Below are 27,951 nucleotides of genomic sequence, written 5' to 3' on the forward strand. Positions count from 1 at the left end.
AGCGCTATAATTAACACCTTGCAGTTAAGTGATGCATTTTTCCCTGATTAGTTTCTTTGCTATTATTATTATTTTTTTTTTTATCATCCATTCTTATCCTCTCATTTTCATGCACAGTAGTAATAGTGACACACTATTTCCATTCTGTTAAAACCTGCTGATGGTTTAAGAAAATCTCACAATCCAGAGTGAAGTTCTTGGGCTGGGACAGATTTCTTCACGGCACCCACCCGCCATGTTGAACTTCTGTGTAGTTTCCAGAATAAAAACTACAGACTTTCCGTATATTTCCCCAACTCATGTTTCATATATAAATGGACTGAGGATAAAGGAGCAGCAGCAGAGGCGTCAGACTCATAACACACACCTTTAATGTGTTGATCCAAAAACACATCGTGCCCTGAGTTCGCAGGGCGGGTCTTGCAGTTTTCTGGCTGTAAGACTTAAAAATTGTAATTCTCCAGCGGTGGAAGCTCTCAGACCGTGAAGTTGCCAGAAATACACAGCAAAACAGTATATAGATAGATGGCTTTGAAAATAAAAGCACATATTTGTCTCATTAATCTGAGGGCACGTGTTTCACAGTGTACACAGTGTTTGACCACCTTCTCCCAAAACATGTTGGGATCCAAAGTCATCTTGGGACCGTAAACGGGATTTGGTCGCCTCACCTGTTTCTGAAAATCAAATCATCCAGCAATGAATAACTGTCACATAGCGTTAGTAGTGGCATTGACGCATTAAGCAGGTAACCAGTTATGTTTTTTTCTCCAGTTAACACTTTTAATATGCATAATAACTATTAGCCAACTAACAGAGCACCAAGAGAAAGTGTTAATGCCACAAAATCATAAAGTGCATCACTTCTTGTGTACACTTTAAGGCATCTCAGACATTAGAACAATAAATACAAAAGCCCTCTGTCATTGTTGATATTTAACAGGAAAAGCACAGGTGTTTGAATTAACATTAACAATGGCTGTGTTCTATTCAAGTGGCCTAGTGAGTGCGACAGTGCACAGTCCCCAGACCATGAAGCAGCTTTTATTTGTTTGTTTATTTTTTGTTTATTTTACATCCATGCTTTTCTTACTGTGACATGTCAGAATTTCTTATGAGAAAAAAGCAAACCTCACTTTTGTAGATGTGCATACACTTTATATTACATCTACAGTTCATTATATTTATTAAGGTGCTTGTGAGCAAATCTGCTTACAAGTCAGTTTGTTGAACAGATATGAAACCAAAACAAGCAGTCATGATGCAAAACCAATAAACTGAAGCACATTCATATTTGTGCCAATAACGCATACAATATGTTTTAATTATGATTATTTCATGTAATTTAAAACATTTTAGACAAATTTCTTTCTTTCTTTTTTAAAATCTTCATTTGTTTGAATTTAATTTGTAATGAAACTGATAGCTGAACGCTTTGGCAAGACATTTGGAAGAGTCCGCAGAACGGTTTTATTTTGAAAGTGACGGGCGGAAGTGTGATGGTCTGTTGAGTGTGTGTGTGTTGATGATTGGAGGACAGAGGCGAGGCCTGTCTTCGCCATTCTGCTCGCTCCGTGTGTGTGTGTGTGTGTGAGAGAGAGAGAGAGTGAGCCAGGGCTCGCTAACGTTACTGTACATCCCGGACTGTACAACATCTGGACACCCGCAGCTGAGGACAAGTAAATACAAGTCTGTCTGAGAGAGCGGAGCGATGCTCGGCCTTACTGAAATGACAAACGGGTAAGTCAGAAGTTTAAAGGTGTTTCCGTTAGACGTTTGCCTGAAAAGTTGACAGTTTGACGCTGGAAGAAGAAGAAGAAGAAAAAAAAACGCAGTCCCGGTCGGTATGTTCCATTCTCTCATGGGTTGGGGAAAAAAAAACTGTAATCACGATAGCCTCCATTTAAAAAGCTGCCAGGTTAATGATGTCTTTCATATGCAAAAACCTGGCTATGTACATTTGAGAAAGCAGCTTTTTTTTAATCACGGAAAGTTAAAGCACCTCAGCTACACGCCAATAATTAATTTCTCTGTGTGGCTGCAGTTTCAACTTGGTCATTTTAGCTCTCCTGTAGCGCCCTCCACTGGCGGAAGCTCTTACTGCTGCGACTTCAGCAGCACAGTCTTACATTCTGCTCTGATTAAACAATGGCATAAAAGGCCTTTGTGTATAAATGGATGTGGAAGTGCAGTTAAAGCTGGTCAGCTGTTTTTTTTTTTTTGACTTAACCACTAACCAACCATCATTAAATCTAAATCCACATGTACCTCATACTTCTGTTGCATTTTAAACCAGTGTGCTGACAGCTTCCACTGATATTAGTCATCACGGCTGAAGCAGGTTTCCCTTCTCCTCCAGACTGCCTGTAAAATCCCTTTAGTCCAAGCTGGAATAATTTTCATAAGAAAACTTGGAAGAAATTGTACAGTTTTTCACTGTAAAAAGCCAAAGTAGCTTTAAAGTCAACTTGATATATTTGTGTCAGCCTAAACTCACTCTTCAGACAGAAGGTGATGGACTCATAGAGTAGCAGTGAGAAAGACATTTTAAAGACGAGGATGTTTCTCCATTTTCTGCAGATCAACCTCCTCCCTGCACAGGAATGTCCACACAAACTCACTGGACAGTAGTTATTGCTTTCCAAACCACTTCCTGACCATCCATTCCCCAGGGACCTGCTATTCAGAGCAATATTTTTTTTTTCCACCAATGTGAATGCTACTGTGTGTGCACCCCCAACTTAATTATGGCCTGGGATGAATCTGGCTTTTATGAAGCACTCTGGACAGTTAGAGCTGTAAGAGGGTGAGTCTTTTAAAGGCCTGAGGATTGCTGCATTCCCAACGCATTAGACTTTTGTCCAGGTCCACGCTGTGTTGATACAACTGCGGCTTAGAGGAATGTCTCAGTCTGCAGTGCAGACTTGTCCTTGTTTGGAAGAGCAGTGAACTTGTGTGCTGCAGGATTTGGATGTCCTGTGATCTTAATGCTCTGGAATCACAATAAATGCCTAGCACTGTCTTCACACTTAAAGGCATTTATTGTGAGGCAGACTCAGGAAGTCTCACGTTAGTATCAGCAGTAGATGAAAGCATCAGCAGTTGCTCACTGCAACAAATGAACAGAGCGGTAAAGCAATGAGGCTCTTGCAGTGATAAAACTTTTAAAGCGACAGAATTACTGCTGTGCATGATAAATAAGACCCTATCATGCACAAGGGACAATGGTCATATACATGACTTTGCATCACATATGTGTGACTTAGAAAATCGCAACTATGAGTTGTTGTTAAACACTTTTGCATCTCATGCAGCTGGTCCCAGCCGTTGATCTTAACGGCTGTAAACTGGTGTTAATTTTTAAGAATGCCACAGCAGTGTGTGTTCTCCTGTTTGTGCTGGCCCACACCGCGGTGAACCTGGAAGTCATTGTGGCTTCTGTTCACATGCTTCAGTAGTATCACTTAAGTAAACCGATGACAGATAACTGCTTAAATCGATGCAGAAGTTTATAGTGAACAACAGGATGTACAACGGTTACATCAGTTCCTCCATGGTAGAGTGTGTGTGAGTGTGTAAAGAGATGCTGAAACAGCTGTGTCACGCTGTATCTATTCCCACGTCAAGACTTTCAAGAAATTTTCTGTAAAGAATATCGACTACCAACAGCTTCAGTCTGTTTTCAGGTTGTCATGTTGTTATTTTGTTGTTAAGGTAATGTCACAGACACTTGCAAAACAGTCAGAGGAGTTTCCTCCTTACTCCTTCCTCCTCTTTCTCTGCACCTCCTTTTATCTCCCCCTGAAGCGCTGTCCTCTCCACACCTTCCTAAACCACACACACATGCAACTACAGGTTTGTGTCATGCCACAGATAGTGGCACACAGATAGAAGAAGATTCAAACATTCACAACCACACACCCTCAAACACACACACACACACATGCACACACACCATGGCAAATAGGAAGTGATGTGGCCATGCAGACTGAGATAACGGCAGTAGGAGTGTTTGCAGTGACAGCAAAGGGACTTTAGCAACAACTGAATATCCTCACTGCAGTCTGACACAAACCGTTGGTAAGATAAGTTTATTTTATTTTAGCTATTTTCATTGTAATTGTGGCAGCATTAGCAACTAGGTTCCATTACTTGCTTAATGTTTGACGCATGAACCATATTGTTATGTTGTTTGTGGAACTGTGCAATGCTTTTTTTGAACTGTGGCTCAGCGTTTGGTCTGTTCTGCATATACTTGTTTGTACACTTCCTCTTATGTGTGTGAGTGATATTTGCATTAACTTATATTTACAATGGAAAGTAGGAAGGAAGGTAATGAGACACTTGACACAGTCAATAACAAGAATATACAAATAATTCAGCTTTCAACACCAGTGTGCACAACATGTTTGGAACAGAGGTTCAGTTTGTTTTGACATGTTTGAAAATGCAAGTGACAGTAACAGTAACAGTAAACATATCCTCTACATTTCAGTCTTTACAGTGTTGTAGGGCTGCAGTATCAGGATTAGGGCATAAAGTTGATAGAATAGCTGGAGCACCAGTGTTGTCCACATGGTGGCAGTGTTTGCTCTGTGACAGAGAGGTTCTTGTTTTTATAGAGGGTGTTGGGCCTGTTGGAAATGTGAGCTCTGTGTCTGCAGGATGGGGACTGTGTGTGTGTGTGATGAGTCTCTGTGAAAGCGCTGTTTCAGCACATTTATACCACCACAAAACTTTGTTGCTGCATGCAGCTTCTATCCAAAACACAGCATTAGCTTTTAAATCCCACAGCTGTCATTTCGCCATCATCAGTTTGAAAAGTACAACACATTACACACTGTGATGATTCTTAGATTAATCACCATAATTTAACATTAAATTGTATGACAAATTAAACAAATTGCACATCCTGTACGGACAGAATTGACACTTGCATGAACTCAGACGAGTGTGATGATTGCAGAAGGTAGAAACCTCATCAGTAAAAGCCTGAAACTCTGTGATTCATCATGAATGTCATGGCGTACTCAGACATGTCAGCCTGCCGTGACCGTGCTGCAGCTGTTTCACGACGTGAAACTGATATCGAAGTTCAACATTCACATTCTACACTTCTGTGTGTGTGTGTGTTCGTCAAAACCATGTGGAATGCCGAACAGGTCGAGACAGGCTGCTGAGGGTGAACCTGTATGGTGTAACCGTCATGGTTTCTGTCAGCCACTGGTCCAACCCACCCAGCCAACCGTTTAACACCATCTGACAGAAAATGTCTGTAATGACAGATACAGGTATTGACTGAGTGGTATACACAGAATATCAGTTTACCAAAAAGAAAGCACTCATAAAAATGGTATTTTCAAAGATAATGTCAGTTGTATGCAATTTCTAGTAGATGTAGAAAAATATTAGAAGAGAACTTTGATGTTTTGAGTTATATTTGGCTGCTGTTCCCTTTAACAGAGAGCTGTGTTTGTCAGGGATGCCTCACGCTCAGCTCAGACTCCAGTTTTATCGTGTTCTGTTTTACAGCACTACAATCCGAGCTCCGTCTACATCTGTTTCTCCTTTGGCTTCTTTGTTGCCTTTGTTTGTTTGCTTCCACGTCCTCTGACCAGTCCTGTCCCTGCTTGGATGATGTCCCTGCCTCTCGTTTGTAATTAAACATGTCTGATAGGCAACGATCAGCTGCGGCTGAAACTGTGCATCTGTTGTGTTTTGTGTCTGTTGGAGAGGAGCTCTTGTTCCCACATAACACTGTGATGAATTTTTCATAGGCTGACATTTTACCCTTTCTCAATAGTTTGTTGTTTGTGCTGGGAAAAAAAAATCTCACAGTTTACAACAGAGGAATCAAGCTGAGGAGCAGTCTATGCTCAAACCTGGAAAACAGTACTCCATAATAGGTGAACTTTCACACAGCGGCTGTAATCGTATGTTAAAGTTTTTGTAGCCTTTTTCATAATTTAGTACAGCTTCATTTGTCCTTTGGATATTTATTTATTTGATGTTGGCATATCACACATATTGTGTGATGTTTTATGTATGTGTTGGAAAAAAGAAACTGCAGTACACTGCAGATTTTATGTATATTCAACCTTTATTGTTCTTAATCCAGATTTAATCTTTCATTGTATTTGTGTCTGTTCATGAAAATTTCATTTCAGATTAATTTACCGTTATCCTAAACATATTTACCTTGCTGTTTCTATCAGTACTGATAGATAGATACACTCAACCAAACATGGGGGGTCCTTGCCAAAAAGTGTCAGTCACAGTGTTGCTCTCTAAGGATGACCTCAGATACTTCTCAGTACTAACACGTCGACCTTGTGTATGCAGCATGTGTAATATCTGTGTGTGAGAAGGGAAAATAGCCTTTCTTTTTCTGTTCAGTTGTTTGTACTCTCTCTCGTCTATAGGCTTTCTATTTAAACAGAGGAATGAGGCAAAAAGAAGTGGGAGGCAAAGAGAGACAACAGAGGCAAAGGCCAGAAATCCGTCTCTTTCTCCTCTTCTCTGAGGCATTTCCCCTCTACCTTCTGCGGGACTGGGAGGAGGAGCAAGAAGTGGCTGATAGGTGTGCAGGCTGTGAGACCACACCTCTGCATATGTCCTTCCTCAAAGGTGTGAGCCCTGGAGGTGTGTTTGAGAGAGAGAGAGAGAGAGGGCAAGAGCTGCACAAGATTTGATATTTTTATTTCAATCAAACATTAACACACACAATTTCTTCGGAGAGTCCCTGTTTCTGTGGACTGAGTGTTCTTGGCAGACAAGAGGTAGGAAGGAAGGAAGGAAGGGAGGGAGAACGGTAAAGGGGAGATGAACTCTTTGAGGCTGAAAGAGTTGTCAAACTCAGACTTGTACAGACGGAGACAGGAAAGACCTGACAGCTATGGAAGCCTGGCTAAGGACAGCCTCAGGTGAGTCTTCTCCTCTGACGCTTTTAATCGTGTGTCAAATTATTGACGCGACTGCATTTGAGAAATGTTGATTCAGTGGTAGGATGGCTGTCATTTGTGTTGGTGTTTTACTCGCATTATATTTTATGTCGTGTCACTGATATTCTGCCTGCCACCTGTGTATGAGTCATTCTCAGTTTGCACCAGATAAATCTTCATAGAACAGCTTTAATTAAAATTATTCCACTACACACAAGAAAATTGTGTTGCACAAAACAACCCCTTTTGGTTTTCTACTGCAGCTTACATAAATGGCTTTAAATTACTTCAGATTGAATTTTTTTGGTGCAATAAGGAACTACTTAAGAATAATGCGTGTCAGAGTGTCCAGCTTCACCTGTAGACAAAGAGACTGTGGTCATGCCTGTTGGGTTCTTGTTAACATAACATGTTTAAATGCTTTTAAGATGCAGTTTCTTTGTATGAATGTTCTTTTTTTTAAGCCTCATCCTGTGGTCTTTTGGGTTGGTTTTGTTATCACTAGCTGGTTATCAGTGTGATTATCATGAGCTGGCGCTGACTGACACTGTCTTGCATAATGTAATGAATCAGAGAGGGTTCGTTTGTGTTGCTACAGAACACTGTCAGTATCAAAGAACCTTTGAAGAAAAGTACTTTTCTGTGTCGTGACAGATAAGGAGAGATATGGTGGAGTATTTGATCAGCAAATATTGCAGCTGAGGCAGCATTCCTCAGAGCTGTGTGACCAGCGGTGATAGACATGTACAGTGTGTGCAGACTTTTGCAGTGTTGGTCTCTCAACATGTTGACATCAGTTTTGGATGTTGTTTTTCTGTCTTTCACAAACGCCTCTCTGTCTCGCTCATTTTCTCTCTCACTTTTGTGTGTATGTATGTGTGTGTGTGTGTGTGATCCTCAAGTGATCAGAGGAATGTTGTAATGTGAGGAATGTGGACAGAAAGAGGGAGCTCGTCTCCAGTCAAACCAAAGACACCTCATTTCTTTCCATGTACCCTCTCTCCTGCTGTGCAATGCAAAAACAGTGCGGTGTCAGACAGTTTCTTTTGTATTCATTTTTCACCATGCACTCTAGGTTACACACAGTAATGCTGGAGGATTGATGTTATTAAAATAACAGCTTGATTGATGCCTCCATGCAATCTCATTCTTGCATGAACTTTTTTGCAGTAGTTGCATGAGTAGGTAGATTCTCTGCATCAAACCAAGATTTTTTCAAAATTTTCTGTAGGTTGTATCAATAAGACAAGACCATATTAAGCAGCATAATACACTGTACACAGGCAGAAAAAAAGCATATGAGAGGGTGAACAAAATAGTAACACAGTGACGAAAAGCTTTTGGAGAGCAACAAAAAGCCCACCACTGGTGGTAGAAAAGAGAATATGAGATTATTTACTCTAGTTTTGATCGTTTAAAACACATTCGTTCCAAAACAAGAATCACCTTCTGTTGTGTGGAACAGAGTACAGATTTATACATGATGATGACAGTCGAGAGTACGTTCTTTACGAGCAGCGTTTTGCCATCAGTGCAGCACCTCCAGGTAAAATCATGAATTCTAACCACCTGAAAACATAGCAGTTTCAAAGCCTTAAAGACTGACAGAAAATTCTTGCCAGGAGATTAAGTCCATATCCATACCTGGCAAGCTCTCATAGGCACAAGACACAAGAGAAGCAATTTTTTTTTAACGCTTCCCCTAAAAATTGTATTCAGATTTATGCAGCCCTAACATGCTGACCAAGTTTAATTACAGCTGACCATCAAAACCACTGTGGTATGAAATTAACACAGAACAATGTCCACAAAAGCATCTGTAAGTGACAGCTCTGACAGCTCGAAATGTGATGTTTAAATAAATTAATTTGTCAATTTAGTGATTAAATTTGGGTCATTACAGTGTAAAACAAGTAAACTGATAGTTACTGCTCTATAATATAATATGTTTCCAGGCTGTCCTCTAGAGTTAAGAGGCACTGGACCCTTTATAGTTCAGGTCAAAATGGGCGTTTGGAACAAAAAGTGAAAAACAAAGGAAATATTAGTCATGAATTATATTTGCACAGTCACTGAATCAGTATGTATCACCGAGTACTAAGCATGTGTGTGTCTGCATGTGTCCGCTTGTGTTAGTGTTCATACACTCTGTGCCTTGCCAAAAGGAAAATGGTTTTGCCCAAGCAGTCCTCAGGTCTGTGTTTCCATGGTTGCTGTTGACACAGTCCGTGTGGGTGTGTGAGCAGGGTGTGTTTGATTTGTTTCTCCAGCCTGAATCTGTTTGTCTTGCACCAGCTGAGAGAGTCGGGGCTGTTGCTCAGGTCTAAAAATCTTCAGATGAAGGCAAAGATCCATTTAGCCTGCAGTAAGTAGAGTTCTAAAGAGAAAAGTGTTGTATCATAAATTTATTTTCACTTCAGGATTGTTCGTCCTAATTAAAGATTATGATTGAATAATTGTCAAATTAAGTTTTCATCGTCAGTCAATCTGCTGTTTGTTTTCTCAATTAACTAACTAATCTTGTAGTTAAAAAAATTGTTTGTTTTTCCCAAAACGTTCAGTTTATTATCACATAAAACAAATAAGCGCTTCAAATCTCCAGCCTTTGAGAGGCTGGAGTCAGTCACTTTTTTTGCACGTTTGCTTGAAAAATTACTTTACAATTCATTCACTCATGTTACTGAGAAAATAACATAACCCATGGAGAGGTGAACCAAACCTACTCCCAACTTTTTTAGTTTTCCTGGCTGAATCATTTGAAAATGGAGAGTCCTGTTTTTAATGCCTCATATAATCTAATCTGTCTCTATCAGATAAAGACAAGTCAAATTAAATCATTAGCTCAGGTTTAAGTGGAAAATTAGTTCATTTAAAGACAGGCTAATCAGACAAATCAAAATTTGACAGCAACCAAGAACAAAGTGAAAACAAAAACTCCTCCAGGGTCACCTAGTGAATGGAGGTTCATTATCAGTACATGCCTGAAGTTACTGTGCCAAAAAGACCAGGCAGTGTTTGAGTCTGTGAGGCTTTCACTGTCTTGTTTAGGAGGTGTGGGGACATTGTGTAAACTTTCCAAAGGAATAATCTCTTCATGGCATTAGCTGTTATTTGTTCACATCATGTAAGTTTTAAATGTCAAGGTTGCAAAGGTTCTAGTAATGGGTTGCTTTAGATTTTGTAAAAAAAAAAAAAAAGATAAAAAAAAGCCTAGGGCTCAGATTGAAAATATAATAGACAAATGCTTGTCACTGTGTGTTACTGAGTTAAATATTTCTGACTGTGTGGGCCCACGTAGAGGGTGGGGAACAACTGCAGTTTCCCCTCTGCAGGAAAATGAATGGCTTTAGCTCTATAATAGCTACAGGGGTCAGTTCATTGAAACAGTATATTTCCTACATCTTTTTCTTTAGCATGTATGACCTGACCTTTGACTTTCAGTGACCCTATAAGGAAGTCTCAAAATCCTGTCTCGTGGTGGGAACACACCAGAGACACCTTGTCGACTGCTGACAGTTGCTGTAGCCATATTTAAGCTCAGGTTGACATTCATTTCGGCTCTCACGTTCTCTCTCTCTCTCTCTCTCTCTCTCTCTCTCTCTCTCTCTCTCTCTCTCTCTCTCTCTCTCTCTCTCTCTCTCTCTCCCTCTCTCTCTCTCTCTCAGGCACTGAAAGCCTCTACTCCTATTGTTAAAATATCAGGTTATTTCCTTATGTGAATGTTTGAATTTTAATATTGTAATACTGCAGGACTTTAGGACAACTTAAGCATGTCAGACAAAATCTAATGCTTGGATCAGACAACACATTATTTGATGATGGTCCAATCCGACATATAGTACATGGGGCAATAAAAATGAGCATCATGCAATATGCTCTTTTATCCCATGTAATATGGCACAACATTGCTCAGGAGTCCATGACAGGAAGACTTGGCTTTTCCTGTCTAGTGTGACATATATGATGTTTCAGCACATAAGAGCAAGAGGCATCCCAGCTTTCAATATAACATAGACACCATATAGAGGCATAATTTTTTTGTAGTCTGATTCCTTCATATGACTGAACACAAATGACTCATTTGAGCAAAGGCCAAGTGTGAGGCAAGGAGAAGTGACCAATCCAGATGGTCTCAATAAACCCAGCGAAAACCAAAACTGACAAAAATTGAGGCCTCTCTGAAAAACAAGTTTGAACCTGGCTTTATTCTGGGCCAGTTCAGTTTTTTTTTCCCATTTTGTTTAAAGTGATAATCCACCCTCTCCTTACTGTGATGAGTGTGATCCCTCAGTCCAACAGATTATCACAGAATCAATTTCTAATCAACTAAGAAATGATTTTAAAGAACAGGACACTTCAGTGCTGTATTTAACTACAACCTGATTCTTCTGAGTCTAAACTTGCACTGTACAAATACGATCGAAATGCTTAATAATGTTCAGTTTCTGTGTTAATTGTAAAATAAATCAAATATGAACAGTTGACATTGCCATGTCAGCCTGGATACACTAGATAGCTGCATAGCCCTTGTGCTGTTATTTTAGGGTGGAACGTGGCAACGACTGTAATCAGGAGGAAAGGAACGTGTTTCCTTGTTACGCACCCACCCTCTGCCCATTGTACCCCAGTCACTCAACACTGGTTCCCAGTAGATGAGACTCCCCTCACAGAGGGGGTGACTGATCTGGACTGGAAACAACAATCTGTTTTGGAAAGGCTCTGGAAGCTTCAAATGGTGCCTGGTGAAATGTTTGGCTCATTATGTCATTTATTCCAAAACCAATACTGTCTCTTGTTAGAGACCAAATAGTTAAAATAGTGTTGAAGAGTGGTTAGAACATGAGGGTGAGGAGCCTTTTCTAGTGTTTCTCTCTTTGAATATACCAAACTACACTACACCACTACTTTGGTGAAGAGAATAAAAGAATTAAAAAGATTTGATAAAAGTGGCAGCTATAAATGAAAACTGTGAATAAATGACTATGGATGTTATGTGTGGTTTGGCAGCTCCTTTCAGAGGAGACAGAGTTGGCCCCTACCATGTATACAAACTCTGTCTCTCTCTCTGTCTCTCACACACACACACACACACATACACACATATGTATACACAGACACAAAACAGCAGCTGCCAGCACCTAGTTTGGAGTTGAGGCTCCAATGAGTGTCTATTTGTAGAATGATGGAGTAATGTAGAAGACTGTTATACAGAAGGTCTTGGAGACGTGTTTCAGCTGGGACACACACACACACACACACAGGACTTTAACATTACAGTTTTGACTCTTTATAGACTTGTGTGTTCATTGTCCCCGTAGTTTTGTAGAATGAGCGCAGCGGCTGTTTTCCAATGGAGCATCAAACATGTTTGTTTCACTGGAGTGTATTTCCGGATCTGGCTTGATGTTTTGATGGTTTGGGAAGTAGTCATTAATTTGCGATGCCAGTAGAGTTTAACCACATAAAGAGCTATCATTTACCCAGAGGAGACATAGATTCACTGGTTTAGAGGAATGCCAAGGCCTAGACCAAAACTGGATTTCCAAAGGCGATTAACATGATTTAGAATTGTAGCTCTAGAGAGCTTCAGTTAGATGCTTTAAACTGATATTCAAGCTACCAAAGACCCATCCCATATTTTATTATAACCAGAGTTTAAATCCCGACCAGGTCCTTTACAGCCAATTATAGGCAGTCCATAAATAATCACATGACATTGTTTACCAGTGGGGGGTTTAAAGTGCATTTGGAAATGGTGAATATGAATGTGAAAGTGTGCAAAGGTTCCAGGTCAGCAAACCACTGTGTGCTCACTGTGGCTATCACAGCCAAATGTGACACTTGTTTTTGTCACAAGCCAAACTCATTGCATTTTTGAGTGTCCTGCTACATAAGTAGGTGGTACCACACTACAGTTGCAAAGGAAGGGGATATTAGGTGGATGATGGTGAAACAAGGGGAGCATGCCTGCAGTTGAAATCAGTAGTATAAAAAAATCTGCATTAAATTAGGTCACATGCAGGGTTCAGGTTTCTCCAACCAGTGTCACTTCACTGCACCCCTCGTATCAGGAGGATGACACAGATTACACAACATCTAGCTTCAGTTTCAACCGCTGTATGTTTGGCTAAACATACTTCTACTTGATTTCTTGCTCTGGCGTGTTTATTCAGTGATGTCAAATGTACGCTAAAATAAACAGTAATTTGTTATTTCTTCTTTTCCTTTTTATATTGATATCTCTTTGCTTTAGCCTCTCTGCTTTGCCGTGCAACATTCCCACTTTGCGCAACACTGAGTTGGAGCCACGTTGTTATATCTCCCAGAACGTTGAGAGTTCCAGCTGTTTAACCCACAAACACAGTCATCCACAGATTGATAGCGTGACTAGATATTAGCCAAAGACTGTAAATATTAGGGACAGTAAAACATTTAAAAACTCTAGAAACGGTTTGTATACTTGTGTGTGTGTGCCATGTCATAGTGACCTTTCTCTGGACAGGCCTCAGGGTGGGCTCTTTAATTTCAGTAACCTGCCCAAGAATAGACGGCGAGTGTGACAGGAGGGGAGACTACATGTGTGTGTGTGTGTGTGTGTGTGTGTGTGGGAAAAAAGAGAAAGAGTTGATGTGGGAATGAGGGAAAGAGGGAGTGTGTCCATGAGAGAGGGTGTGTGTGTGTGTGTAAGAGAGAGGGAGAGTCCTCCCAGCACAGTCTAATCAGTGTTTCTGTCTCCTTCTTGCTATGTGGATTACAGCTTGCACTGCTTATTGGATTCCCCTTCTCATTACTGGAAACTAATGCTGAACCATCTCAGAGGATTTATATTGGAGTATTGAGAGTTTTGACAGTACTTACATTAATACCAAGTGTTAGGTGGATTTTTGTACTTTAAGTCAAACTGCTGTAGATGAGTATGGAGATGAACGGTCGTGCCCTGCCGCCGTCAATACCTGAGGATAGGGAAGTCCTGGACCATGTTCCTCATGGGGAGATGAACGGTTACCACCAAAGGCTTCAGGGTGGGGACGGTGGAGAGGCTGAAGTCCCAGTGTCCAAGTCCCAAAGACGGAAGAGCGATGTTAAAGTCTATAAGGAGTTTTGTGATTTTTACGCCCGCTTGTAAGTACACAGTTTGCAGACAGGGGTTAGAGAACTGCAGTTTAGTTGTCACCCAAAATAAATGTTAGCTCAGGTAACGCTTACATTTTTTAAATAAAATCTGATTATTGGAATTTGATCCCTAAATTACACTTAATGAATATGTTATATGTATAATACATTATATGAGCTGTCTCACCAGAGCAGTCCTATTAGTACTCAGCAGTTTGTAAAACCAGCATCATCTTCTTTGTAAGAGCTGTTGTTGTTTCAGAATCTGTATCTTTTTCTGGGATACTCCTCTGGATTTCTGATGGAGCATACACCAGGACATGAGCTGATTAAGAATAATACATTTTGGTAACTGATATGCCAAATAAAAAGATGGCACTGCAGGAAAAATGGTATGTTATAGTGAAGGTGTGTGTGTTAAGGAATTTGGACTGCTCATACATTGACATGGTATTAGTCTGTGTGCTCTAAGGTTACTGTAGTGTTACAGAATGTGAAGAATTCTCATATCCTAATACCTGGGTTTTACCAGCCAGTTTGACTTGCTTAAGCTGTCTTAGGTGCCATGTTTGAGCAGGGATCACTCCGCTCACCACAGGAGGGGCTATTTTTGTGCCAATGGGGGGAGTTATTATGCAAAGTAGAATGTGCCAGCTGGCATTTCAAGTATGTGTGCATGATGGACAGGAAGGCTAAATATACATACGGCACTTATGACTAATCTGGCCTCATTGCAGGCTTTGAGAGGACGTAGACGTAGGGTCTCCCACAGGTTTCTGAAGGGGGACATTATGTCTGTCTTTTCTGTCTCAGGATTATCGGGAGCTGGAGACAAAAAAAAAATTCAAATTTGCTTTAAGAGGCCAGAGCCGAGGTGGGATAAGCAAGCAGCACCCACCACCAGAGTGGCTATAAGATGAGATGATAAACTGAGAGTCCTGTCAGTCATGGAAACATTAAAGGCCTTGTGTGGGATTTGAAAATGTCTGACTTTAGTGACTTCTAGTGGTAGTACATAAAAACCACCACAGACAAATTTTAGAGTGGTCTTACTTTTAATGAGACCACTCCTAATGTGTTAAATTCAGATGTGTAGCCTGGCCTATGTCCATCAGTACGATTTGAACTCTGACCATGTATGTATATTTAAGTCACTTTTGTATATTGTTTGTAATGTAAGGTGACCTTGAGGGTCTGAAAGGCGCCTAGAAATAAAACATGTTATTATTATGTGGACTGTCCAAGCTATACACAAACAGAGTTGGTTTCAGTAATTCCTTTTTGGTACATAAAATTTGAAGACACAGCACTGGTCAAAATAGTTTAGAATTTGAGAAGGCAGTATTGAGTGCAGTAAGAATTTAAGACTTGTGCTCAGCAAAGACTGACTGACTGAGCTTTGAATGTTCAGACAGCTGTCAGCGAGGTCTGAGTCCCAGTTTTCCATGGCCTTGTCACAACAGTCGAAAATAATTTAATTTCTGCGTAAATTGTTAAAAATAGCATATATATAAAAATGTGGCAAGATGAGAGCCTAGTTGTTCCTGCTGGATTGATTGGGTTATTTTAATGCCTGTATATTTAGTGACTGCAGAGGTGTAAAAAAAGGCTGAGAATGGTGAAGAGAAGATGCGAAAGAGAAGAACTGAAAACAAGACCAGAGAGGGGAGGGTCGAGGGAACAGAACATTCATAACAGAAGTGACTGTCTGCATCTTTTCCATTTGCTGACAACTTGACTCCATTTATAGTCACAGGCAAGCACAATGGGGTTAACAGGGTGGGAGGAGAGTCATTAGTGGAGAAATCTGCCTCGCTGGTCTTCTTTTGTTTTTCCTGGTTACGATACATGTTTTTGTCATAAACAAAATTTTATTTTATTTTATTTTTTTAATAGTGTGTGGTAGTTTCAAGTGAGATCACATAAATCCTCCACACTCGTACAGGAGTACATTAAGTGAACAGATGTGTTCACACAAAGGTGTAAAAGTAATTCTGTGATTAGTTTAAGGTACGCATTTTTCAGCCTGAAAAGTAAAAGTAGAGTGACTGTAGTCGGTAAAAAAGCACTTTGCCGCCACTGCAAGGCTTGTTACTTTTGTCCTGACCCCAGCTGGCGGGATGCTGGTGAGGGATCATGTCCATCTTGCAACCACTTCTTCTGACCCATTGGTCTGTCTGAACTATTTCCTTCTGTCTGCATCCTCTTTAAGAGTGGGAATTTCAGCAACAAGGACCGGGAGACTTGCCGATTGGACTGGGTTATTTTGTTTTAGTCCTACAACTGCTAATAGGCTTGTCTCTAACTCATGCAGGGTGCTAGTGGCAGATAGGAGAGTGGAAATGCCTAAGGGATGTATCACTTCCTCCCACAAGTCCTTTGGACAGGGCAGGGCTGTCAGTGTGTGTGTGTGATATCAGCTCAAACAGGGTATATAGAACAATGTGTTTCTGATACGTTTTTGAGGAGTGGACCCAAATCGAAGCTGTGCGTATTTCCTGCGCCTTGTTTCAGGGTACACCAGCTACCCATTTATGTTGTGCAGATTCTTGAACATGTGGTGGAGCTGAAATGCGTATTGTTTAAATGAGGAGAATATTAAAGGCCAAAAAAATGAGAGACGATGAACAGCGTGTCTGGGAGCTTTTGCAATTCTTGTTGATTCCCAAGTTGATCTAAGTTAATATGAACAGATCAGGCATCACTCCATAAAAATCTTACATGTTTGTGTGTGTGTGCTTGCGTGCGTGCGTGCATGCGTTGCCTGGATACACTTTGGTATTCTGACCTTTCAAACAAAGCAGAGAAGTCAGGATCGTCCCACCATTTTCTCTTCCTTTTACTTTTTCTCTTTTAACATCTTTGTCTGCAACTTAATCCCGTTTACTTCCAATTAGCCTCAGGTATTAAGCAGTGTTTGCCACTGACTAATCACTTTGTCACAGTTTTGTACATTGGCTACTTATGCCTGGAAAAGTTTTATCATTTGGTTTTCAAGACCCCTTTCTTTTGGAGTCATCTTCATTTTAATAGGACGATCATGGAATTAGTCCAAGGTTCAGCCTAAGCGTAAATCTGTCATGGAAGTAGGGTTGGGGCGTTATGACGCTATAGATCATCAGATGATAGAGATTTGTCTGAGAATGAATTCAGTCTGGTCAGATACATACTGGACCCTTCAGCTAACTGTGAGCAGTGTTTTGATGATAGCATGACTTGCCTTCATTTATTCAGTTTGAAGGTGAATGTAGGAAATATTTGACTACTCGTACATGTCCAGATCAATGCCATGACTTCCTGTTTGAAAATTAGAAGCATAAACTAATGATTAATACCCAGTGAGTGGTGTATTTATCATGTGTATGAAGGGTTCCTTTATAGGGGAGAGGTGAAGGACGTGTGATGAAGAGCAAATGTGATATTGACCAGAGTATAAATAAACACCTTCTCCTGAAGCACTGTGGCAGGTTTTTGGGTGTGACCACATTTGTTCCACAGGCTCTGACAACAGTACTTCCAATATAAAATTATTAGCCTGAAGCCCTGTCCTGCTGACTGGTTTTGTTCTTAAAACAGTCACTGGAGCGTATCAGACTTTTGTTTTTTTTTGTTTTGTTTTGTTATGTGACAATGACCCATATCTGTGCATGTACTCACATCACTAACAGAAACTGCTAATAAAGAGTTCAGTGCAGATAGATGAACAGTTAGTTCAGCTTGTCTCTCAAAAGACAACATATAGGTTTCCCACTGATCCCCACCCCCTGATAAGTAAAACCAAAATAAACCTGGAGCCAAGACGCTGCGTGTATGTCTGTGTGTGTGTGTGTGTGTGTCTGTGTGTGTCTGTGTGTGTCTGTGGGCTGATAACCTCTTGCATCACATTTTCCCCACTCAGCTCTCCTTTCTCCTTTTACTGAGTACACCGTCAAGCTGTTTTCATGACAGGAGAAACATGGGATATTGGATGTTGTAACATTGTTGTTAGGTGTGTTCTCACCTTAATGCCTTGTCCAGTAGTTTTCAAAGTTCACTTGGGGTTCATTGACATTTAAGAAATATGACACATGGATCACACAATCAAATTAAATATCCATAGCACAGCAGAATACATTGTCTTATTAGCCCACACTAAACTACATATTTTAAAAACTATGTCATGAAGCATTACTCTAATATTACTTTAAAATTAAATCAGACTGATATAATCCCGCTGGAAGTTTCTCATTTCAAGTGAACAAGTGCAAGAATTAACTCTCAAGAAATTAACAGTATATACCATATATATATAACAGATAGAGACACAAATATATAATATGAAATATAGTATGAAATTACTACCTATATACTGTAACAATTCAGGATGAATCCTACTGGTAAAGCTTTTTACAGTACATTTCACTTGATGTTTTATTTTGGTGATTACGATTCATTTTGTTCTGCTGTGGTGTTATATCTGTAAACACCACATTCAGCGCCTCTACTTTCATTGTTGTTACCTGTGTACAATTTATATGAATTAAAATTAATTTCTATCCATTGTGATTACCCAGCTACATTTTGAACCTCTTTATGATATTTATTTATTTTCTTCATTTCAGCAACATGGCCAACGCTCTGGCCAATGCCATGTGCGAGCGCTGTAAGAGTGGCTTTGCCCCGGCAGAGAAGATAGTGAACAGTAACGGGGAACTTTACCATGAGCAGTGCTTTGTGTGTGCCCAGTGTTTCCAGCAGTTCCCGGAGGGACTCTTCTATGAGGTAACACTTTGTCCTGTCCTGTCAATGTAACTTTCATAATCCAATAAAAGATGAATGATGTAGTTACGGACAGGTTTCAGCACATCCAGAGGACAATGAGTTACAATAAACGTGAGATTGCAAACGGTTTAGACTTTATGTAGCTGATATGAAGACATGCCTGGGAAAAACTGTAGGCTAGACATAGAACATTAAAGCACATGTGGATAAATTAATATTTTTTGAGACATTTTGCCATGGTTAACCATGATTTAACTTGTCTTTTCATCTTAAAATACATTTAGAATGATCATGATGGGCTAATGAACTGGCTTTCACATTTTACCGTCGATGAGATCACTGTTTAGTGCAAGGCTGTTGCACATCCCTTAAACAAAGAATTTAAACACATGGTCCTGTTGAGGTAAATAAGGAGAAGTGAACCTTAATGCATTATTGAATTATTAACCTATTTCCAGTAAGTTTGCTCACCAGCCTTGATACAAGGCCAGATTTCTCCAGCAGGCTCCAGATAACCTGAACCTCTTAATGTCAGTCACTTTATCAAAGAGAAGGTGCCTCTAATGCTGATCAATACGAACATCAATGTAAATGGCATGGCATTAATGTTTCACTCCCTGTTCTAATGCCATAAATAAACAGCAGTCAATTGAATAGATTGACGTAGACTCATGCTGTTAGTGAACATGTAGATTATTAGGTTTCCCCCTTTTTCAACTTTGAAAAGACTATAAAAGACTTGTAAAAGACAGAATGATAATGAAGTGGGAATTTCAAAACATTTTATAACAACCTGAGAAGAAGAATCCCAAAATTAAAATGCACACCAAGGACTGCTGACCATCATTTGTGGTGAAGTAGAAATTAGAAATTCTACAAAGCAGTCTTTGATGTCCTCCATACATCTGTTCTATTGAGTAATGCTCTTGTACAGCAGATGTGAAGCCATGGTCATCAACACACAACATGGAATGTATTGTTTATTAATATGATTGCTATTATGATGTGTTAATATACCTTTGTGGGCTTTAATGAATTGTTACAAACTGTTTGTTTCTGTTGATAGTTTGAAGGCAGGAAATACTGTGAACATGACTTCCAGATGCTGTTTGCTCCCTGCTGCCACCAGTGTGGTAAGTATAGGAACTGCAATAAAAGAGAATGAATACCATCCATTCATTTTCTTTACCTGCTCCTATCTATTCAGGGTCATATGGAGATGTAGCCTAGAGTGCTATGGGCTTAAGTAAATATCCAAGTAGCTGTTTTGTCCTGATCAAGTTCTCCACACTCTGTATTTCTTCTTTCAGGTGAATTCATCATTGGCCGTGTGATCAAGGCCATGAACAACAGCTGGCATCCGGACTGTTTCTGCTGTGATATCTGCCAGGCCGTGCTAGCTGACGTTGGTTTTGTAAAGAATGCTGGAAGGTCTGTATCTCTGCAACCAGCTGCTGTAATTTCACCGGTGATATTTTTCAGTCATTGTCTTTTGTCAACATCGTTTTATCTAGCACTGACGTTTCTATAACTACTATGCACTTAACACCAGACTAGCTCAGGACTTTCTTCTTCTTCTTGAACACTCTTGGTTGTCTTGCATCAAAAATTATGACGAAGTGAGAAAACTGGTCAAGTGTTCTGTGTCAAGACAAACTTGCTTTAGTTTCAGTTCGGTTTCAGAACTTTTTGTGCGGAAGTTTGGTTGTATAGGCTGTAGAATCCATGACTGGAGGATATGGTTGTACAAGTGAAATGATCATTAAAGAACATGCCGGAGAAGATATAAAAGTTGGAATCCATACTTTATTGATGCAACCCAGGGGATGATTAAAGTACCTAATCGAAGATCTCTCTTCTCCTCCATCAGGCACCTGTGTCGTCCATGTCACAACAGAGAGAAAGCTCGGGGCCTTGGCAAGTACATCTGTCAGAAGTGTCACGCTATTATTGACGAGCAGCCTTTGCTGTTCAAGAATGACCCGTACCATCCTGATCACTTCAACTGCAATAACTGCGGGTAAACATGCACACACACGAAGCTGGCCTGTTGTTCCAGCCTTACACATCATTCACAGCGTGAAGACAGTGAGAGTAGATAGTCCTGACAACATTTCTTGTTCACACCTGCAGATAAATTCCGTGTCAGTATCACACTTGATTTGTTTCACAGTCGCAATTCTGCAATTCTGAAGATGGTTGGATCCAGTGGCCTGAATTACAACATAAATATTTGTTGCAACTTTAATTTGCTGACGAAATAAAATTATCATGTAAACTTTGCAGAGATCCAACAAAAATAGGCTACAGGTGCACAGTCTATGCAGACCTACAACAAATAATCAGCACTTTCAGTCTGCCACAAAATAATAGGCCAAAGACTTCATAGTGCTCTTTTGCTGGACAAACTACGTAACTGTAAAACAAGTTGCATGTTATGTCCATGAGGTGATCTGAATTAGTATCTTGTAATGTCTTATATGGAAAGGGTGTGGTCTTTAATTGCGTTACAATTGCCCCCACAACTCCCCACAGAATGATGTGGGAACTATGGTTTAACACAGTATTGGTGCAATTTATTGTACTTAATGTATAATTATCATGTAAGTGCCAGATTTGGTGTTTTATTTTCATGATTTTTTTTTCTTTTTTACTTAAATGTCATCAAAATCAGCTTTAGCTTTAAATGCTTTCAAATGCATAAACGAATACATACTTGTTAAATACTTAATATTTAATTCTTAATTAGTTGTTTTAGTTAATCACTGTGCAGTGTGTTTACATGTCTTGCATTTGTATTGTATTGTATTGTATTTCATGTTACAGGAGTCAAAGCAGAACTGATGTAGTGTTATTTCACTCTGTCTCTGCAGTAAAGAGCTTACTGCTGATGCCAGGGAGCTGAAGGGGGAGCTGTACTGCCTGCCCTGCCATGACAAGATGGGCGTCCCCATCTGCGGGGCCTGTAGGAGACCCATCGAGGGACGTGTGGTCAATGCCATGGGCAAGCAGTGGCACGTTGAGGTGCGATGTCAAACTGTAAACCTTTTGGAAACAGCTTTAGTTAGATAGTAGAGTAGACTTAACTTTAAACCCTACATTGATTTCACACTCTCAGTCAGGAAAGTGAATCTAGAGACGTTTGCTGAGCATGTATTTACATTTTAAATGATATTGTTGCCTGTGTCTAATCTAAGCACAGTATCTCAAAGTTTCCTAATATTTCCAATCATTCTTTAATAGGTTTCCTGTTGAAATGCAGTTGAAATGTTTACTTGAATTTACTTGTTATTATTCATTCAGTATGTGTTTCAGGCCGCTGTTTTTTTCTGTCTGTTTGTATTTCTGTTCATTTCATTCCACTGAGTTCTCTTTGATATGCTTTATGCATGACTCATACCTTTACCAGCTTTATCTCCACACTTAGGTTCAGTGCTCTCATCTCTGAGCTGTGTACGTCATTCCTCTGTTATCTGCAGTCTGTCTCTTTATTATTTTCCTTCTCTGGGGCTGTTCCACCACCTTCTGTATCTTATTATGTCATTTCACATTTTGTGGCCATTTTCCTGTCTTCCCTTGTCCACATGTAGCACCATGTGTGCACTGTGTGTGAGCGCCCATTTCAGGGCCACCCATTTTATGAGCGAGGTGGTCGTGCCTATTGTGAGAGACACTTTGACATGGTGAGGGTATTAAGGATCGGCCTGTTGCTGACTGCTGCCCCGTGTCCCTCGTCTCCCTGCCTGGCTAGAAACTCCCGAACTAAGGGTTACACTAATATATAATATATAATAATCCAATAGATCATATTTTCAACCCAGTTTCTTCAAATTAGTTACTTTTCCTGCTTCAACATTTATATTGTCACAAAAGAAAATGACAACTGACCTGAAAATAAATTCTAACTTATTTATTTTCTTCTGTACTAGGCTTTTCATTGTCTGTAAGAATAGGATTCAGGGTGAAAGCAGTTCTTCATTTTGGGTGTAAAGGTGGTCAAATTTGAAAATATTGAATATTGACAAAAACAATAAAAAACTGGCTATCAATACTCTCCATCACAAATATCGCCTTAGTTTTGGCTTCAAAAGCCCATATTGGTGTAACCCTGTTTGGAAGGCTAGTGCCCCCTCTAGAGGCCATTCTTCTGTTCATCCTGTCTACTCTCTATGATCAGTTTGGAAGCAGTAACACAACATCTTGACTGAACTGATCTGGTTGTGGTCTGACCTGATAATGTCTAAGCCAGACTGTGACATGGTCTGAACGTGATAATGTACTGACTGATGGCTGTGCTAACTATGTGTGCTTGGCCATGGATTTGTTGTTTGCAGCATTTTGTGTGTGCTAAGTGTGAGAAACCCTTCCTGGGACACCGTCACTACGAACGCAAGGGCCTGGCCTACTGTGAAACACACTACAACCAGGTAACACTCAACTGTATTGGGAAGATTTATATTCAACGCACAAATAGAAGTTGAAACATGCTACAATTTTTCACCTGTCAGGAAATCTCTCCTCCCCTGGCTCCATTTATAGAATGCAAGTCATCAAAACAAGCTCAACTGTCAGTGCTAAAGTCTAGATTTGTAACAAACAGGAACTATGCATTTGACCAGGGCTGCTAAAATATGAAGTGATAATGGAAAGATTGATTGTGGAGGGTGGTAATGTGGGAAAGCCTGACATCTCTGATGTTTTCAAGCTTTTCATTGCAACTGGAAGATATAGTTAGAGCTGGTGTGAATAAAGAAAATACAGAAAAATAGTTTTCGGTGAGCCTCATGCACAGATATTCCCAGTGTAGTTTTCCTTGTTTCAGAAAGGTCTGAAACAATAAGTTTTAATAAGAGAAAAAGGAGAGGTTTGGCAGTAAAATGTATTATTTGTGTGAGAGAAAGATGAACTATGCTGCATCAGAGAGACCACCATTTAGTCAATGTAATGACTCCACCTAGTGTTAGAAAGTTTTATGGGATGTTCAGCATAGTACACATGTACCTTCAGGGAAAGTTTTGAAATGCCTTTCTGTAGCCTGTGTTTGTTTGCATGGCATCTGAACTCAGGGTGTTAACTTAACCACGATGAAGACAAGCACTGACACACTGCATTGCCCAATTTCATAACTCAGAAGTTGTGTCACTGCTCACCCTCTGTGTTTCTCTCCCCTCTCCACACTCAGTTGTTTGGAGATGTTTGCTACCACTGCAATCGTGTCATTGAAGGAGATGGTGAGAAATCTTGTTTAGATTGAAAATATGCATGAACGTTAAAGTGGTTTATGGATGGAGTGGTTTTAGGTCACTCATTGTGCAGCCCTGTTAACATTAGAGCATTGGCTTTATTTTGGTGTATACATGGTATGCTGACTTTTTATTTGGTGAGGTCTCCCTTGGAGATTAGATTCAGTGACTCATGTAACTGTTTTTTTCCCTTGCTTTTCAGTGGTGTCTGCTCTTAACAAGGCTTGGTGTGTCAACTGTTTTGCCTGCTCTACCTGCAACACCAAGCTGACCCTCAAGTAAGTAATGCGATGAGTCTAAGAGACACACTGTGACGTTAGTACTGTCACTGTGGAGTGGGGTCAATCCACACATTTTAGCCTGGATTATGTTCTCATTAGGTATTAATTTTACTCTGAAGACGGGCAGGAATTGACTTGTGTGCTCCGTGTGCTGCTCTGTCATTTTTGTCTTTCACAACTTCACTGCAGTTGGGACTATTTGCTGCTGTTAACTATCTGTTTTTCAAACGTGTCCATTCCTGATTTTCACACCTTTCTCTTTTAACCTTGTGTCTCTGTGGGCTTGTCTCTCTACCTCTCTTCCCTTTTATCATCCCACTTCTTTGTCCTCTTGTCTGCTTCCCCTACACCACTTTACCCTCTCTCCAACTTTCAACTTCCTCCTCCCTTTTATCTTTCACTACTCATCCTTCTGTTTCTTCCTTCCACTCCTGCCTGCTCAATGCCTCTCTCTTCCCTTTCTTCAACCTCCTTTGCTCCTCTCTTCCCCCCCTCTTTCACACCTCTCGCCACCTCTCCTTCCTCCCTGCTTTGTCAGGGATAAGTTTGTGGAGGTGGATCTCAAACCAGTGTGTAAGCATTGCTACGAACGCCTCCCAGACGACATGAAACGACGGCTGGCCAAGCGAGAGCGCGACTCAAAAGAGAAGAAGAAGAAATTATTGATACCCATGTGTCTGTGATCCTCTCTTTCTCCTTTCTCCTCATTTCCACTGTTCTTCCTTTGGTCAGTTTCCATCTTTCTTCCTTTCTGTTTTTATTCTGCTGCCGTTTCATGCCATCATATTTTCAAATATGCTCCATGCCTCTTTCATTCCTCATAACACTGTTAGAATTGGTTCATTTGGCTGAAAGCAGAGATTTAGTAGGTGAATATACACTGACTGGACTCATTTGAGTAACCTAACACATTTCAGTACATGACTACCATAAACACTAGTCAGTCTTGGGGCCGGTACTCTGGTAACCTCTGCTATACAAACAGGGAAATCAGATCAGTCACATGGTGAAGGAAAGGCTTTGTTTCTCAGGTCTCCTGGTCTGTCTGGGCATAAGGGGTAAAACCTTAATTACTTCCGGCGGCTTTCTGGCCGCAGCTGTGTAAGTGCCAAGGTCCCACAGGGTTTGACACGTGCCCCGGTCCTGCCAGTGATTATCTGCTTTGGGAGGGAATGTCGTCCAGGGGCAGCTGGGGGGAAAAGGTTTAGAGAGTGGGCCAGTGTTAGTGGAATTAATGACATTTAATACAGAAAACAGCCAGAAGGCACTCACAGAGCGCATTCTGTACCTCTGCAAAGGCTTCACAGATCTCAAAATGTGTTATGTTAATCATAAAAAATATGTAGAAAATTTTAATCTGTATGTTGATCTTTATCAGTACACATAGTGATTTTTGTCTTGAGACGTGGGCAAGATAGGACCAGAAACTCAACCTTCTTGGCCAAAGGAAAAATAACAAAATAGGTAGCAGGGGCAGTGGTACTTAATTATGTAATTAAACTTAACATTAGGAAAATTAGGCTATAAACATAATCTAGAAGTAATCTAAGTGCATGAAGTGTTTGATTAGCAGGGTCCTAGGCTGCAGCTACAAACCAGCAAGCCACCAAACCATTTTTCATGTCATTAGACATAGCATTGGCAAACACTGTACATATTGGGAGCATCTAACGTCTAACTTTCAACCCCTAACTGTTCATCTTTCTTCCACAGGAACAAGTTTGTGGAGTTTGACATGAAGCCAGTATGTAAGAAGTGCTATGAGAAATTCCCTCTCGAGCTGAAGAAGAGACTGAAGAAGCTGTCTGAAACTGTTGCACGGAAGTAAACGCACAGTCGAGCTGCAGGGGGGAGTGAAAGGCGAGACCCTGAGGTGGCCATGCGTGAAAGAAGTCACATTTCCAGAATTGACAATCATGTGAGATAGAACATTGTGCATTTTATATCATTACTTTTAAATATAGGTCAGTTATTTCAGTGGAACGCTCCACTTTTTGTCCTTTCAGGTACAGCTGCAAAGCACTGAGGTTCACTTCATGAGCCTGAAACTGACAGTCAGATTGTTTGTCAGTCAGTCAGCAGGTTCGACCTGTTCGGCTCCTTTTGGCTCAGATACTGCACTGTACGTTTCTCATATGGTTGCCTTATTTCACTGCTACACTGCTATATGCTAATTACATATATGTACACACAGTCTATACGATATAAATACAAAAACATACACTATGATAGTCCTGTATTTAATAATAAAATGAGCTTTAAGAGAACATTGAAACATGAGGATAATATAATTACTTAAAAGCTGTGTTGTTCATCCGTTTGCCAGCTTGTCTCCTGATGCCAAAAAATCTGCCTCCTGTTTGACTTACAGTTACTAGTACTCTTGTAGAATATTAGAGTAAACCCAAACAGAGCTGGGAAAAAAAATGCAGTTTTTTCTGAATGTGTATATAATATCTGATATTTCATGTTTTCCACCAACTTGTATTATTTTATGTATTACTAATGTTTATTTTCTGTAACATTATGCAAAATAAGTTTGTGTTTAGCTTTATAATATTAGAATTTTTTTTGCATCAGCAGTTTACTTATACCATATTGTTCCCTCCTTAGTGCTACAGTGGTGGACTCAACCATCACCTGCAGTAAGCTGGATTGCCTTGTTACGTACTATGCATTTTATGTGTGGAACAATCTCTATGCAAAGTGGTATTTACACTGAGTTACCAGTTTATTAGGATAATTTGTACAATTGAAAATAATCCAGTATAACCACCCTGAAATAAAACTCAACTTAATAATGTTCAGCTTTTGTCCTATCTACCCTCATTTACACTAAATACATGAGTGATAGAATATTAGAAATACCTTTCAAAGTAATGCACTCCAGTGCAGCTTCACAGTGACAGGTTTTATTGCATGACATCTGTTAACTGTGTGTGTGTTACAACATGACGGCTTGTAGCATGTGCAGAGACCGGATGTGGGAGTAATGTTAGATGTTAGAGCATGTGTCTCTGCTGATCCTCTTAGGGAGGTATACCGACTTCCTCTGGGGCTCAGACCCTCTTAGGAAAGAAAATCACTTGTTGTGAATGGGAAAGAACAATTTCCGTTTTTCAGTGTTTCACTCGAGCAGTATTTTATCATAGAAAGCTTATCTTTTACATAATAGTTTGATAGAAAGACACATTCCACTATTTTATGGAAACACAAATCATATGTTACTGTTGTGAATTTCACTACCCAAGCCAAAGCATTTCTCATACTGTACGTCAAGTAGAAGGAAAACTATCCATCGGACTGTTGTGAAGCAGAATATCAGCTCCACTAAAAATAGTCCAGTAGATAGTTTTATTTGATATCTTACTAAGTGGGTGACTGAAATGACTCTACTGCTCTTTTATTGTATTTTATCTTCACAGTGCTTGAGACAATATTTCTCCATGTAAACACACCAAAGTGCATGCTCTAGACTTGACTGGAAAGTTATTTTTCATTGCATCTAAGATAATGCTGTCAGTTCATCTGAATAAACATACATGTCAATGCTACCAGTGTGTACATAGTAGTGTTTTTGATTTACAATTTTTGACGTCTCTCAGTGTGTAA

At 40.1% G+C, this 27,951-nt stretch overlaps 1 protein-coding gene across 5 annotated transcripts; it reads left to right on the plus strand.

Annotated features, from left to right (window-relative positions):
• Nucleotides 1–1,569: 1,569 nt before the first annotated feature.
• On the plus strand, nucleotides 1,570–27,891 carry LOC121194227 (LIM and senescent cell antigen-like-containing domain protein 1). Of its 5 annotated transcripts, none has more exons than XM_041056956.1 (10): nucleotides 1,570–1,740; nucleotides 18,656–18,815; nucleotides 19,882–19,948; nucleotides 20,126–20,246; nucleotides 20,686–20,835; nucleotides 21,689–21,839; nucleotides 23,150–23,242; nucleotides 23,998–24,046; nucleotides 24,261–24,336; nucleotides 26,053–27,891. In XM_041056956.1, exons 1-10 carry the CDS (start codon nucleotides 1,712–1,714, stop codon nucleotides 26,165–26,167), a joined length of 1,011 nt encoding a protein of 336 aa, XP_040912890.1. In that variant the 5' UTR covers nucleotides 1,570–1,711; the 3' UTR covers nucleotides 26,168–27,891. The 5 variants fall into 5 exon arrangements, with proteins under 5 accessions (XP_040912890.1, XP_040912891.1, XP_040912889.1 ...); XM_041056957.1 differs by lacking the exon at nucleotides 1,570–1,740 and adding an exon at nucleotides 3,965–4,080; XM_041056955.1 differs by lacking the exon at nucleotides 1,570–1,740 and adding an exon at nucleotides 6,648–6,923.
• Nucleotides 27,892–27,951: the final 60 nt, after the last annotated feature.

This window comes from Toxotes jaculatrix, chromosome 15 (genome assembly GCF_017976425.1).
Source record: "Toxotes jaculatrix isolate fToxJac2 chromosome 15, fToxJac2.pri, whole genome shotgun sequence".
NCBI lineage: Eukaryota > Metazoa > Chordata > Actinopteri > Toxotidae > Toxotes > Toxotes jaculatrix.

What these genes read in the sequence shown, in the direction of transcription:
- LOC121194227 (XM_041056954.1), top strand. Translation starts at nt 13,852, where the DNA reads ATGAGTATGGAGATGAACGGTCGTGCCCTGCCGCCGTCAATACCTGAG. An exon ending in TGTGATTTTTACGCCCGCTT is followed by an intron (nt 14,064 to 18,655) that starts GTAAGTACACAG and finishes TCTTCATTTCAG; the next exon opens with CAACATGGCCAACGCTCTGG. An exon ending in GTGAGAGACACTTTGACATG is followed by an intron (nt 22,499 to 23,997) that starts GTGAGGGTATTA and finishes CTCCACACTCAG; the next exon opens with TTGTTTGGAGATGTTTGCTA.